A 15381-nucleotide genomic window follows, 5' to 3' on the forward strand; every position below is an offset into this window, starting at 1 on the left:
GGTGATGTCTTTTCAAATTGTGATCCTATACACACACACACACACACACAGAGAGAGAGAGAGAGAGAGAATATATATATATGTTAAATGTATATATATGTTAAATATATATGTTAAATATATATGTTAACATATATATATATATATGTTAAATGTTTGTTAAGTATTTAGAATGCACTTGCTTAGAAGGGTATGGCTGATTGATGAGAACAAATAAGTTTGAAACGATCATATCTGTCTCCCTTTATTCTTTGTTAGCAAGCCAAAAAAAAATTACACACACACATATACAGTATATATATATATATATATATATATATATATATATATATATATATATATATATATATATATATATACTGTATATATATATATACTGTATATACACACACACACACATTATATACATATATACCTATACACATAAATATTATATATGTATGTGTATATATATACACATACACACACACACACATACACATAAAGATATATGGATATATACACTTAAAGGCTCCTCCAGGCGCACGTTTGCCAGTTCTCCTGTGCCGAGATCGCCCGCCCAGCCTCACCTTCAGGAAGCAAAGATTTAAAGGGCAGCAAGAAATTTCCCGTCTGGCCAAGCTGACTTGAAATGTCACGGGCTCAGCAGAGACTGAAAGCCAAGTTGGAAAACTAATTGTTCCCTTCAATCCTTTAGCAGGCCAGAAAACAATCACGGGTTATGAGTTCGCCACCCTGTCGGCCTGCCTACCCAAAAATATCAAACTCTCCGAGAACTGGGGATGGTGGTGGAGGGGGTGTCTTGGTATCCGCTCCACCGCCAGGTGACGTCAGCGCTATGGGGTCCCCTGGTGCTCCCTGAGTTGGGTGGTTTTCTCAAAGACGTTTCATCACCCAACTAGGGAACGTCATCAGGGCTACTGCTCCTATTTACCTAGAGTAGGTTGCCCAACCACTACTGGAGGTCTGATTTTCTCCTTAGTGGTTCCTTGATTAGGATGCTGTTTTCTACTTGATAGTTTGTCTGGTGTTAATCTCTGTTTATCTGGGTTTTTCTTGCAGATGTTTCAACATCCAACTGGGGAACATCATCAGTGCTAGAAGGGAGAGGGAGGAGGAGGAGGAGGAGGAGGAGGAGGAGCAGGAGCAGGAGGAGGAGAAGGAGAAGGAGAAGAAGGAGAAGGAGAAGGAGAAGGAGAAGGAGAAGGAGAAGGAGAAGGAGAAGAAGAAGAAGAAGAAGAAGAAGAAGAAGAAGAAGAAGAAGAAGAAGAAGAAGAAGAAGAAGAAGAAGAAGAAGAAGAAGAAGAGGAGGAGGAGGAGGAGGAGGAGGAGGAGGAGGAGGAGGAGAAAAAGAAGAAGAAGAAGAAGAGGAGGAGGAGGAGGAGGAGGAGGAAGAGGAGGAGAAGAAGAGGAGGAGGACGAGGGGGGGAGAAGAGGAGGAGGAGGACTGTGTGATGTCCTTGTGGGTTCTCTGAGCTGGGTGGTTTTCTTGGTAACGTTTCATAACCCAACTAGGGAACGTCATCAGTGCTAGAAGGGAGAGTGTGTGTGTGTGTGTGTGTGTGTGTGTGTGTGTGTGTGTGTTGCTCTCATTTTATATTCCAGTAGGAATAGTCCTCGGCTTACAACAGTTTATTTAGCAACCGTTCAAAGTTACAAGAGCACTGAAAAAAGTGACTTATGATCGTTTTTTACCCTTACGACCATTGCAGCATCCCCGTGGTCACGTGATCAAATTTCGGCCACTTGGTGACTGACTCATATTTATGACGGTTGCTGTGATCCCCTTTTGCAACCTTCTGACAAGCAAACGTCAGTCATGGAAGCCTAGCAACCATGTGACTAACTTATGAAGTGCAGCGATTCACTTAACAACTGTGGCAATTAAGGTCATACAAACGGGGCAAAACTCACTGAACAAATGTCTCACTTAACAACAGAAATTTTGGGCTCAATTGTGGTCATAAGACGAGGACTTACCTGCAATGGGTTGACCAAAACTGGATGCAGTATTCCAGATGTGGCCTTACTAAGGATTTATAAGGGTTTATCAGAAACCTCCAGTTGTTGGAGGCCCAGGAAGTTGCAATGGAAATTTTGGGCTCTTGTGGTTGTGAGTCAAGGACTATCGTAAAGTCACCATTTTACGGGTATGACAACTTCAAATGGTTGCTAAACAATCATCAAGGGCAACCTATACGCTGAATTATCCCCATCCAAACACAGGCAACCCGGAATCAAGATATAATCGGTCAAACTGGAAGAGGAAAATTGCAAAGAAAGAAAGAAAATGTTATTTTACATTCATTGCTGGTCTACTAGCCTGGGCCAAATCCTCTTAAGTGAAAGGGATTTGGGTTAGTTAGGTGTTTTTTTTACAGATTCTAGCCAAGAAAAAAATATATAGGAAAAACCCCAGTTTTGGGTTTCAGAACACGACGGTTTCCAACTTCACTAGACCGCTAATTCCAGAAATTAGGAGAAAATCTAGCCAATTCTAGAAATTAGTACATTTGGAAGAGACCTACCAGTGCTGGACAAACACAAGGCTGAACGGGGATTTGAACCCGTGCCTGACCACTGTTCAACCGCTACATGGTTCTGGTGGTCCAAACACACTGTTGAGTTTGGTGCACAAATTATAATTATTTAAAAAGGCAAAGGTGTGCCATTTTTAATGGTGGTTTAAGTATTCTATGGGTGCTGCTTCAGAGTTTGCGCATAGTCCTTGACTTACGACCGTCATTAAGCGTGCAATTTCCACTGGAAGTCGTGGCGATTGTGAAGCAGGTTGACACATGGATGCCTCTGATTTCCCGAGCTTTGTCGCAGCAAACTCTAAGCAGTTGCAGCGGTCAGAAAGTGAACCAGGCAGTCATTAAGAGGATACGGGGGTTGTTAAGTAAACTCATGGTTTGGTGGTGGGCTGGAGGCAGAAGTCAGAAATAAATGCCGGTTGCCAGCAAAAACATCATAAATTGTGTTCAGGGGAATGTAGGACACCCTCAAAAGGGTGTAAATGCAGATTGTTTGGCAGGTGCCTTATACGTGGTCACATGGGGAGGAGGAGGAGGAGGAAGAGAAGGAGAAGGAGGAGAGGAGGAGGAGAGGAGGAGAAGGAGAGAAGAAGAAGGAGAGAAGAAAGAGGAGGAGAGAGAAGGAGGAGAAGGAGGAGAAGGAGGAGGAGGAAGAACCATTTCTTCTCCTGCCCAAATTCCTTAGACTTAAAGATGCTCTGAAATGGTGAGTTCTAGTCTGTCTGGGTGACTTTGGGGCAATCACCAGGAGACAGTGAGTTCTAGCCTTACCTTAGCCATGAAAGCCAGCTGCGTGACTTTAACCAAGTCACCAGGAGGCGGCGAGTTTCTGGTCCCACCTTAGGCACCAAAGCCAGTTGGGACCCAATCGCCAGGCGCCCGGGAGTTCTAGCCCCACCTTAGACATCAAAGCCAGCTGGAATAGGAAACGACCGCCTTCTGCCTCCTTGCCAAAGACTACATATTTTCTACAACACCACAATTCGAGTGTTGGTTATCTCCAGCTCTTGGAGATTCCTGGATTTCCCCAGAAAACTTCAGGAAGAGAAAGACCGGCCACTGAAGCCAACCCTGACTGCTTGCAAAGTATGTGTTGGACCGCAATGTTGTCGTCCCACCCCTCCCAAAAGCACACAGACCACGTCCAAATTCTTGGCAGGAGTTGGGCCCAAGAGCTCCAGTTTCAGCCTCCGCATATCAGGTTTTGCGGCACGAGGCCCTTTCGTTGGCTCGCTTTGCAACGTCTCTGTTGCTAGTTTGATTTATTCCTCGCCATCTGCATAACGCAATATTTTTTATCGGGGAGATTATAAAGTGGGGGGGGGCCGCGCAGCGAAGAACCAACTCTGTGTGTGTTCTCCTGAATTAAAGTTTCCTGTGGCGTCGTTACTTCTGTTTATTTCCTTACTCTAGCAAAACCAGCAGACTTTTGCATGGAACTGTTGATATTTTCCCTGGCTGAACTTCTTGCACAGAAGACCGTGCAGCTGAGTTCCTCTTCCAAACCCGTCTCAGAAAATTATAATTCTACTATATAAAGCTATGAGGCAGATGAATCTTCCCATTGCAATGGGCAAATCTTTTACAGAAGAAGAGAGTGGGAAGGGACCTTCCAGGTCTTCTAGTCCAACCCCCTGGTCAAGCAGGAGACCCAATACCATTTCAGACAAATAATTGTCCATTCTCTTCTTGGAAATCTCCACTGATGGAGCACCCACAACTTCTGGAGGCCAGTCGTTCCCTTGGTTTATTGTTCTCACCGTCAGGAACTTTCTCCTTAGTTCCAGGTTGCTTCTCTCCTTGATGAGTTTCCATCCGTTGCTTCTTGTCCTGCCTTCGGGCGCTTTGGAGAATAGCTTGACTCCCTCTTCTTTGGGGCAGCCCCTGAGATACTGGAACATGGCTATCATGTCACCCCTAATCCTTCTCTTCATTAAACTAGACATCCCCAATTCCAGCAGCCGTTCCTTATATGTTTTAGTCTCCAGTCCCCTGATCATCTTTGTTGCTCTTCTCTGCACTCTTTCTAGAGTCTCAACATCTTTTTTGTATCATGGTGACCAAAAATTCCAAGTGTGGCCTTACCAAGGCGTTATAAAGCGGTACTAACACTTCATGCGATGTTGATTCTATCCCTCTGTCGATGCAGCCTAGGATTGTGTTGACTTTTTTGGCAGCTGCAGCACACGGCTGGCTCACAGTTAAGGGATTGTCTACTAGGACTCCGAGTTACTACTCACATTTACTAGATACATTCCTGAATTTAGTGTCTCATTAATGGGCCAGAATCTCTAAAGTAGTGCTTAAGTTGTAATAGTGTGTTGGTTGACAACTTTGTAATGCCTAGAGATCTTGCCATTTATTCTTCTTCTAAACCACTGGAGATAGTCCTTGGCTTACGATTATTCATTTAGCGACCATTTAAAGTTAGGACAGTGGTTGAATGATGGTAATTTGCAACCTTCCCAACTGGCCTCTGGCAAGCCAAGTCAATGAGGAAGCCAGCAGAGACGGTTGCAAGTCATGGTTGGGTGCTCACTCGCTTAGGGACCATGACCCTTAATGACATTGTGGTCATAAGTTGAGGACTGGTTGCATTCCCTTAACCAGAGTTTGTGGAATAAGCTATGGTGACTTGGGTCGATGCGACCTTTTAAGCTGCAAGGAAGGCAACCATATGAAGCAAAGGGTGGAGCTGCCTGCTTGGGACTACACGAAATATCTGGAAGGTCGATTCTCTGCATCCGGAAGAGGTGGTGTGGTTCCTTTGGAGGGTTGTTTTAAAAGCCCACCCAGGATAGAAAACCCGGTATGGGAAGAACAGGTGGATTATGTGCCAAAGGAAGCTTTCAGAACAGCATCACACAGCCAAGAACTTGTAAGGGATGATCGGAGAGCCAGCTCACATTGAGGGATCCAAGAAAGATCTCATGATGTGAGCCTTTGAGGGGCCCTTGAGACCCCCTCCCCCCTTTGTGAGTTGCCAAGGCAGACAAGTAGGGAAACATCAACTCTTCTCTCTTCTTTTCCTTCCTTCATTCCTTCCTTCCTTCCTTCCTTCCCTCCTCTCCCTCCTTCTTTCCCTCCTTCCTTTCTTGTATTCTATTTTTTATGATCATCCCATCCATACATCTATAGTGCTATCCATTTTTCCATCCATGAATCTACCAGCCCTCCAGCCCTCCACCCTATCCACCTATCCCTCCATCCATCCACTAATCAACCCATCCATCTATAGTTCCACTCTTTGTGCTTAGAGCTCAAAGTATTGTTAGCGACCTCACATGCCCACTTCACGGTCGGTCGGTTTCTGTTGCTCCCCTCTGGGAGGAGGTTTCAAAGTATTTATAGCAGGACTAGCCACTTCTGTAATAGCTTTGTTCCCTATGGCATCCATTTGGCAAACTCGCAAGATTCATTTTTCTCGCTATGAACATGTATACATAACCCAAACTAGTCTGTGTTGTTTCTCTGGGTCATATAATATATGTGGGTATATGCATAATTCTGTATTTATGTATTTATTTTTGTCATATTTACATAGTGTATATTGGAGGTGGTGACTCTCTGAGAGCTGAATGCAACAAAATTTCATTTTAATGTATGCTGGTGTACATTCAAAATGACAATACAGTTATTATTCTATTCCATATTTCTTCTATCCATTTCATTTATCCATCCATCCATCCAATCATCCATCTACCTATTGTTCCATCCATCCATCCATCCACCTATTGTTCCACCCATCCATCCATCCATCCATCCACATATTGTTCCATCCATTCATCCATCCGTCCATCCATCCACCTATTGTTCCATCCATCCAGTCATCCATCCATCCATCCATCCACCTATTGTTCCATCCATTCATCCATCCATCTGTCCATCCATCCATCTATTGTTCCATCCATCCATCCATCCATCCATCCATCCATCCACCTATTGTTCCATCCATCCAGTCATCCATCCATCCATCCATCTATTGTTCCATCCATCCATCCATCCATCCATCCATCCATCCATCCATCCATCCACTTATTGTTCCAGCCAGCCAGCCAGCCATCTATTGTTGCATCCATCCATCCATCCATCCATCCATCCATCCATCCATCCAATCATCCATCTACCTATTGTTCCATCCATCCATTCAATCATCAATCCATCCACCTGTTGTTCCATCCATCCAGTCATCCATCCATCCATCCATCTATTGTTCCATCCATCCATCCATCAATCCATCCATCCATCCACTTATTGTTCCAGCCAGCCAGCCAGCCATCTATTGTTGCATCCATCCATCCATCCATCCATCCATCCATTCAATCATCAATCCATCCACCTGTTGTTCCATCCATTCATCCATCCATCCACCTTTTGTTCCATCCATCCATCCAACTATTGTTCCATCCATCCAGTCATCCATCCATCCATCCATCCATCCATCCATCTATTGTTCCATCCATCCATCCATCAATCCATCCATCCATCCATCCACTTATTGTTCCAGCCAGCCAGCCAGCCATCTATTGTTGCATCCATCCATCCATCCATCCAATCATCCATCTACCTATTGTTCCATCCATCCATCCAATCATCCATCTACCTATTGTTCCATCCATCCAGTCATCCATCCATCCATCCATCCATCTATTGTTCCATCCATCCATCCATCCATCCATCCATCCATCCATCCATCCATCCATCAATCCATCCATCCACTTATTGTTCCAGCCAGCCAGCCAGCCATCTATTGTTGCATCCATCCATCCATCCATCCATCCATCCATCCATCCATCCAATCATCCATCTACCTATTGTTCCATCCATCCATCCAATCATCCATCTACCTATTGTTCCATCCATCCATTCAATCATCAATCCATCCACCTGTTGTTCCATCCATCCATCCACCTATTGTTGCATCCATCCATCCATTCACCTATTGTTTCATCCGTCCATCCATCCATCAACCTATTCTTCCAGCCAGCCAGCCATCCACCTATTGTTGCATCCATCCATCCATCCACATTGTTCCAGCCATCAGCCATCCATCCACCTATTGGTCCATCCATCCATCCATCTATCCATCCACCTATTGTTCCATCCATCCATCCATCCATCCATCCATCCATCCATCCATTGTTACATCCATCCATCCATCTATTGTTCCATCCATCCATCCATCCATCCATCCATCCTCTTGTTCCATCCATCCATCCATCCATCCACCCCACTTCCCTCAAATAAACGGACTCACATTAGATCCAAGTCAATCTAAGCTTAACCCAAAATACATCTGCCTACATGAGGCTTTGAGGACACCATCCTCAAGGACTCTCAAATTTATTTTTAATTTCCTTTCAGCATCTTTAGATATGCTTGTAGAACTTATTTAACTGCATCATCCCCAAGTCGAGAACCACCTGTACTTGGACAGTCATGCTGTCGTTAAATGAATCTGGCTCCCCCCCCCATGACTTTGCTTCTCAGAAGGTCACAAAAGGGAATCACATGACCCCAGGACCCCACGACTGTAATAAATCCATGCCAGTTGCTAAACACCCAAATACCGATTGCGTGAATGCAGGGATGTGTGAAAACCGGTAAGTCTCTTTTTTCATTGCCGTTGTAATTTGGAACGTCACTAAACAAATGGTTATAAATTGAGGACTCTCTGTATGCCCGCCAGCTGCATAAAAATCCTCCTCCCCGGGCTAAACCATGTTTTGTTCAATAAACCACACCAGGTTTATTATTATTCAGACCAGGAACCTTTAGCCAGAAATGGCAGGCTTGTAGACGAATTGTGGGTTTGTAGAGCAATGCGGACATCCCAGAGGGAGTAAGTCCCCTTCCTCATGAAATAAAAGGGGGCTGGCAGCATTGGTAGGCCCCAAACATAGTTCAGCCCTTGTGGCTGCCCCCAGTCCTGGTTTATACCACCAGCACGTGCTCCCAAGCCCAATCGGCTTTCTGCAATTACTTGCAGCTCTAATGAGAAAATGTACAATAAAGAGATAAAGCACGCTGTTTTGTAATGATTAAACAGGGGGAAAAATGTAGCTCTGGGTTGAATTGTGGGGTCCTTTGGTGCTCACCGAGTTTGGTGTTTTTCTTGCAGATGTTTTAATGACACAACAAGGCAACATCACCAGTGCTAGAAGGGAGGGGGAGGGGGAGGAAGAAGAGGAGGAGGAGGAAGAGATAGAGGAGTAAAAAGAGGAGGACGACAAGATAGAGAAGTAGAAAGAAAAGGAGGAGGAGGAGGAGGAGGAGGAGGAGGAGGACTGTGGGGTCCTTGGTGCCCTCTGAGCTCAATGGTCTTCTTGCAGACATTTCATTACCTGACTAGGCTACATCATCAGTGCTGGAAGGGGGTGGGGTCTGCTCTAGTTTATGTACAGAGCAAGCCACTAGTATATAAGAGAACAACACTCTCTCTTCTAACATTGATGATGTTACCTGGTTGACTTATGAAATGTCTGCAACATAACAACCAAGCTCAGAGAGCACCAAGAACTCCAAACTCCTCCTCCTCCCCCTCCCTTCTAGCCCTGATGATGTTCCCTAGTTGGGTCATGAAACATCTGCAAGGAAGCCACCCAGCTGAGAGAGCACCAAGGACCCCACACTCCTCCTCCTCCTCCTCCTCCTCCTCCCTTCCAGCACTGATGACATTCCCTAGCTGGGTCATGAAACGTCTGCAAGGAAACCACCCAGCTCGGAGAGCAGCAGGGACCCCACACTCCTTCCTCCTCCCTTCCAGCACTGATGACGTTCCCTAGCTGGGTCATGAAACGTCTGCAAGGAAACCACCCAGCTCGGAGAGCACCAAGGACCCCACACTCCTCCTCCTCCCTTCCAGCACTGATGACGTTCCCTAGTGGGGTCATGAAACGTCTGCAAGGAAACCAACCAAGCTTCGAGAGAGCATCAAGGACCTCTCACTTCAACCCTGAGCTACAAACATTCTCCTTTATTTACACCAATTTCTTTACAGGTTGCCAAAAAAAATGGCATTTCTTTCTCAGTTCTGGCAAAAACCCGATTCTCCCCTCCCCCCCATCCATTCTTAAGCCTTCCTTGTTTAAACTCGTATTTGCAGGAAAAAAACCCAACAAAAAACGGGCCTTACATAGAAGACCAGAGGCCAGACAGCAAGTGGGGGAGAAAAATCTCCAGCCAATTCTTGCAAATTTTCCCTCCGTTTTCATCCAGACAGGCTCTCCCTGAATCCTTCCAGGAAGGAAAAAAAAATAAATAGAAATGAACAGGGGTGTGAGGGAAGAAAGAGGGTAAAATAACTTTCCCATGAAAATATTTTATTTTCTTAAAGGACAGGATACACCTGCAAGGCTTTAAACCAAGAAATTTAGCCCCCCCCGTTAATTAATGGTTTAATGGATCCCTCTGCTGACAATGGTGGGAATTACAATATTTTTTTTCACACCCTTCCCCCAAACTCCAATCACAGCAAGTGACAAAATTTTTAGATAGTGTTTGTCAAATCTGGCAACCTTAAGAGATGGACTTCAACTCCCAGAATTTTCTGGCTGTGGGAATTCTGGGAGTTGAAGTCCACCCCTCTCAAAGTTGCCAAGTTTCAAAAAAAAACAACATTGTTTTAGATGTTTGAAATATCATCCAGTTTGGAAAAGATTGTTTTAGACACTTGAAACATCACCCAATTTAATTAGAAGAGAGCTTTCTTGGATGGAGAGAAATTCTATCTAGGGAAAAAAAATCAGAATATAGACGAGGCAAGGCACGTGAACTGATGTTTGCCGACAGGATAAGAGGTGGGGGGAAGGTCCCCACCCATTTACGATTTCCAGAAAGGAAATGAGAGAAACTGACCAGGCACAGATCAGACAGAGGAGGCAAAAACCCAATTTCCAAATCAGCCCAGCTAGATTTCAAACGGGGTTGGGTGGTTGGAATGGATTTTCTCAGGAAAGAAAAAAGGAAAGACTGTTTATCTTCTCAGCTGACTTTGATTTCCTTCCCAGTGAATGCTAAAATATATACCAGAAATGCTACTTTAGCCTGGAGAGCTAGGAAGAAACCAATACATTTGCAACTCCTGAAGCATCTGTGCAAATGCAGAGCCTAGCCAGAGGTCTCAGCTACAGCCTAAACACATTACCAGTTGGATGGCAGTCTGTGGGGGAAGACCACAGACCCACAACCCTGTCTTTGCAAAAACGTCACTCATCTTTAAACCGGTAGCTTGCAGAAGACTGCAAACAGATATTCTAGATAAAATTATTTGCAGGTCTTTGATCTCAGTTTCTTCCTTGCACACCCACGTACACACTCACACACCAAGAGTGACTACTGCATTCTTCCCTCCAGCTGGTTTCCTTATTTGCACCTCTGTGGTCTCAGATCCTGCCTTGCACACCCACATACACATTCACATTCACACCAAAGAGAGACTTCACTATTATCCCTTCCAGCTGGCTGCATTCTTTGCACCTCTGCCGCCTCAATTCCTTCCTTGCACACCCACACATTAATACTACCAAATTCTTTTCAGCTGCATTCATTATCCACACCTCTTCAGTCTGTTATCTCCTTGCACACCGGCACACACCTATACGTCACCATTATATAATGCTATCATATTGCCTCCAGCTGTGTTCACCTCTGCCGCCTCAATTCCTTCCTTGCACGCCCACAGAAAAGAGACCTCACCATTAATAATAGCAAATTTCTTTCAGATGCATTCATTCTTTGCACCTCTTTTATTTAAGTTTCCTTCTTGCACACCCATGCACACACACGTCAGTCACGCATTTCCCATGAGTTACCTCTTCTCCAACTAGTTGCACAACCGCAGCTTCTGGAGTGTCAAGCAAAGAAATTTGCTGTTGAAACTTCTCTTAAAGAAGCACAAGAAACTGATTTCCAATATTTGCCTCCCCCTTCCCCTGTTAAACCAGCAAGCTCACCCCTAAACAGATGCAAAGTTTAAAATGCAACAGACTTTTTTTTTCACACTCATTTCAGAATAACAGAATTGGAAGGGACCTCAGAGGTCATCTAGTCCAACCCCCTGCCCAAGCAGGAAATCCTACACCATTTCAGAAAAATGGTGATCCAATCTCTTCTTAAAAACCTCCCCAGGGTGCACCAGATTTAGCTTCATTATTCCAATGCTATCCACTTGCCAATCTGAAATGTCTCCTGTGGTTGAGACAAGATGCAACGGTTTGGTCTGGACTTCACAAACTATCATGCACACCCACCCCCACGTGACGCAGCAAGAAAACTAAAGGAGAGATGTCCAAGCAAAATCGGTTCTTATCGACCGAGAAGTTAAACCATATTTGATGAACGGGTCAATCTGGCTGGGGGATTCTGGGAGTTGAAGTCCACACCTCTTAAAGCTGCAAAACATTTCTTTAAGGTGGAATTAATATTAAATTTCTTTAAAATCTAATCGGATAGCTTACTACTATCCTGGATCTTTTTATAAGATCGTTATATTAACTACCATCAATCAAGATTTGTTCAAGGGGTCAAAATCAAACTGGGACACTGTTTCTCATTTATGTCACTGTTTCTTCAATAAATTTGAAGATGCATCAAACAGCCCAGTTAAGGGGAGATAATCCCACATTTGATGTTACACCCTGAATTTCTTTTACAGCAAAATAAGCAGAGAACAATACTCTGCTTTTCTTTGAATCAGCAGGAAATAACTCAGGCTGAATAATGAACTGCTTTAAAGAATTTCCAAGAAGCATTTAATATCAATTAGATTAATTGTTCATACTCATGTCTCACCCGTGTCTCCCATCGGTTTAGCTCCATGTGTTCAAAAAGAATAAAAAAAAAATCTCAGATATGAATAGATTTAAAATACCAATTTCTCTTTAAAATGGAATCAGGAAAAAAAAAAACTTTAAAATAGTCCTGCCAACCTGCCTGGGTTTTAATTTTTATCTGCTGCTTCTAAACTAGGAATTGTCATCTTGGATATCTAAGAGAAGGATACTGCCATGGAATATGAAATAGCAATTTTTAAAGATTTTAAAAGGCAGAACAAGACCATCCCCATCTCCTTGAAATGTCTTAGTGAGCCTTATGGCCTTAAGCCAAACATTCTTCCCTTTTAAAATCTGATCCATTGATAATCATTCTATTAATCTACAAGTTCTATGAATAGTTCTCTTCCTTTCCTGCTTTCCCCCCTCCCCATAACTCCCTCACCCCCATTTAAAAAAAAACGCAAAATGGGGCCATCGTCCACCTGTTCCCAGTCCCCAAGTTTGATCACAGGTGACTCAAAGCACATCCCACGGCAGGGTGGATGCGATGGGCTTTGCAGTCCTGCAAGGTCAGCCGACACCCCCATGAAAGGGGCGGTGAGGGGGGGGGGGTAGAGGGAATAGAATGTTTGCCAAAGTTAGTGCTGAAAGAGACTCGGAGGCGCGACCCATCTTCGCGCATTAAGCACCCAGCGCTGGCCGACTCGCTTGCGACTTCTTTGCGCTCCGGAGGGAACAGAGGAGGCCGGGAGAAGGGGATCCTCGACATAGGAGCGAGACAAGAGGTGTAAGGACCCCTGCCTTGGGCAGAGGGATGCACTAGAGGACCTCTATGGTCCCTTCCAGCCCTGTGATTCTAAATGCATAGCGTAAGGGAGCTCACCTGCCCTGCGCGCCACAGACAAGAGTGGGAAGGTGAGGCTGCGCGCTTGGAGAGCAAACTGGGGAGGGGGCGCCGGCTGGCAGTGGGGCAGCGCAGACCGCCGCCCCCCCACCCCTCGCCCGTGGAGCTCTGGAGAGAAGCAGCCCCCGTGGAAGTCTATGGAGATTCTCAGTCACAGTTACCCCAAAACGTGCTTTTTCAGGACTTTCCAGTTGCCTCGTGAAAAAGCACCTTTTGGACACCGGGGAAACGCGCGTCCTGAGAGAGACGAGGAGACGCGCAGCCTCCCGTCCCGCGCAGCGCGATCCCGAAGAAGAGCAAGGGGAAGCAAGAGCTGCCCCCCCCCCGCCCGGGCAGGGCAAGGATCCTCCGGCGCGGTGCAGCGTGGGGCGCTCACCCGAAGTAGGCGGCGGAAAGGTCCGGGGCGCAGGAGAGCAGAACTAGGATCGCGCAGCAGGAGGAGGAGAAGAAGAGAAGCGCTCGTCGCCGCGGGTGCCCATCCAGCATTTTGCTGCGGCTCTGGTGCTGAGCATCGCGTTCCTCCCGCCGAACCGGATCGGCGGGCGGCCGGCCGGGACCCCCCCTTTATAGGCAGCAGGCGAGGGAGGGAGGGGGACGGCCCAGCTGGGGGGGGCGGGCTCGGGGAAGGGCCGCCCCGCCGGGGGAGGCCCTGGAGGAGGGGGGGGAGCGGCGCAAGAGGGGAGGGGATCGGAAAGGGAGAAAGGGAAAGTGTGTGGAGAGGAAGGAAGGAAGGAAGGAAGGAAGGAAGGAAGGAAGGAAGGAAGGAAGGAAGGAAGGAGCAGAGAGGGAAAGGAAGGAGAATAAGGGAAGGGAAAAGTGGACGGGAGAGAGCGAGGGAAGGAAGGAAGGAAAGGGGGAAGGAGAGAAGGAGAAGAGAAGGGGGAAAGGAAAAGGGAATGGAAAAGGAGGAAAAGAAGGAGAAAGGGGAACAAGGGGGAGAGAGGGAAGGATAAAAGAATAGAGAGGATGGGAGAAGAGGGGGAGAAAGGAAGACCGGGGTGGGGGGGGAAGGAAAAGAGGAATGTGGTAAAAAAAAAAGAGAAAGAGAGACAGGAAGGAAGAGATAGAAGTCATCTGACTGAATGGATCCAGTTTTGCACCCAGAATTCCTAGGGATGCTTCTCCATTTTCTGGTGGGGGACCCCAAGAGCGTCAACCCAGCCGAGGGGGGGGCTTCCCAACCCCCCCCTTCTAGCTGATGGTAGCTCCCAAAATCGCATTCTTGTGGCTTATTCCTCCAAACCACGTCATATATCGGATCCAGACCCGTTCTAGTGACCAGATCCCTGGATCCCAGGAATGCCGGGCAAAGCCAAGGGGACTCCATTACCATCATGAACCCCCCCCCCCCGATATCTAAGGCAAACCCCCAGCCAAACTTTTCTCCTTCAAATCTCTAGGCTCCAAAGTGGTTTGCCAGTCTGTTCTCTGGAAGAGGGTTTGACTTTCCATCCTAGGATCTCTGAGTGGCCTCCCATCCAAGTACTAGTGCAAATTGCTTTGCTTTAGGACAGTGCTGTTCAACCTTGGCCACCGTGAGGACTCCCAGAATTCCACAGTTGCCATCTGTGGACTTCAACACCCAGAATTCCAGTTGGCACACATGGACTTCAATTCCCAGAATTCCTCAGTCGAGGTATATGGTTTTCAATTCCCACAGTTCCACAGTCAGCACATGTGGCCTTACCAAGCAGTCGAAGTTACAATGGCATTCCAAAGAGTGACTTATGACTGATCCTCACGCTTATGACCATCTCAGCATCCCCCACAGTCAGTGATCAAAATTCAGGCATTTGGCAACTGGCTAATATTTACCATCTGTGACCTTCCCCGCTGGCTTCGACAAGCAATGGCAAAAGCCAGTTTCATTTAATGAGCATGTGGTTCACTTAACAACCTCAGCAATTTGTTTAACAACCATTGCTGTAAAATCGGTGGGACTCACTTAACCGCCCAGGGAAATCCTGCTCCCGATGGTGGTCGTAAATCGAGGACTACCCTGGTTTTGGGGGTTTTTTTTAGGTGATTCTGCATCATTCAGTTTGAAACTACGGATCTGGTTTCCCTTTAAAATGATTTTGTCAACGATTCACCAGCTTTGGCTGAGCCCGTCACTCTTTTCAATTCGTCCAACCAAGTTTAAGCAACAAGCTTCAGCCAGTTC

General features: G+C 46.0%; 1 protein-coding gene across 1 annotated transcript in view; it reads right to left on the bottom strand.

Annotated features, from left to right (window-relative positions):
- WNT9A (Wnt family member 9A) overlaps positions 1-13703 on the bottom strand; it is a gene marked incomplete at both ends in the record, with an annotated part of 49352 nt that extends 35649 nt beyond the window's left edge. The window contains 1 exon segment of the mRNA XM_083378729.1: positions 13594-13703. Within this exon segment, the coding sequence (XP_083234855.1) occupies positions 13594-13703 (110 nt within the window).
- Between the last annotated feature and the right edge of the window lie 1678 nt (positions 13704-15381).

This window comes from Vipera ursinii (genome assembly GCF_947247035.1).
Source record: "Vipera ursinii genome assembly, chromosome: Z".
Classification (NCBI taxonomy): Eukaryota; Metazoa; Chordata; class Lepidosauria; order Squamata; family Viperidae; genus Vipera; species Vipera ursinii.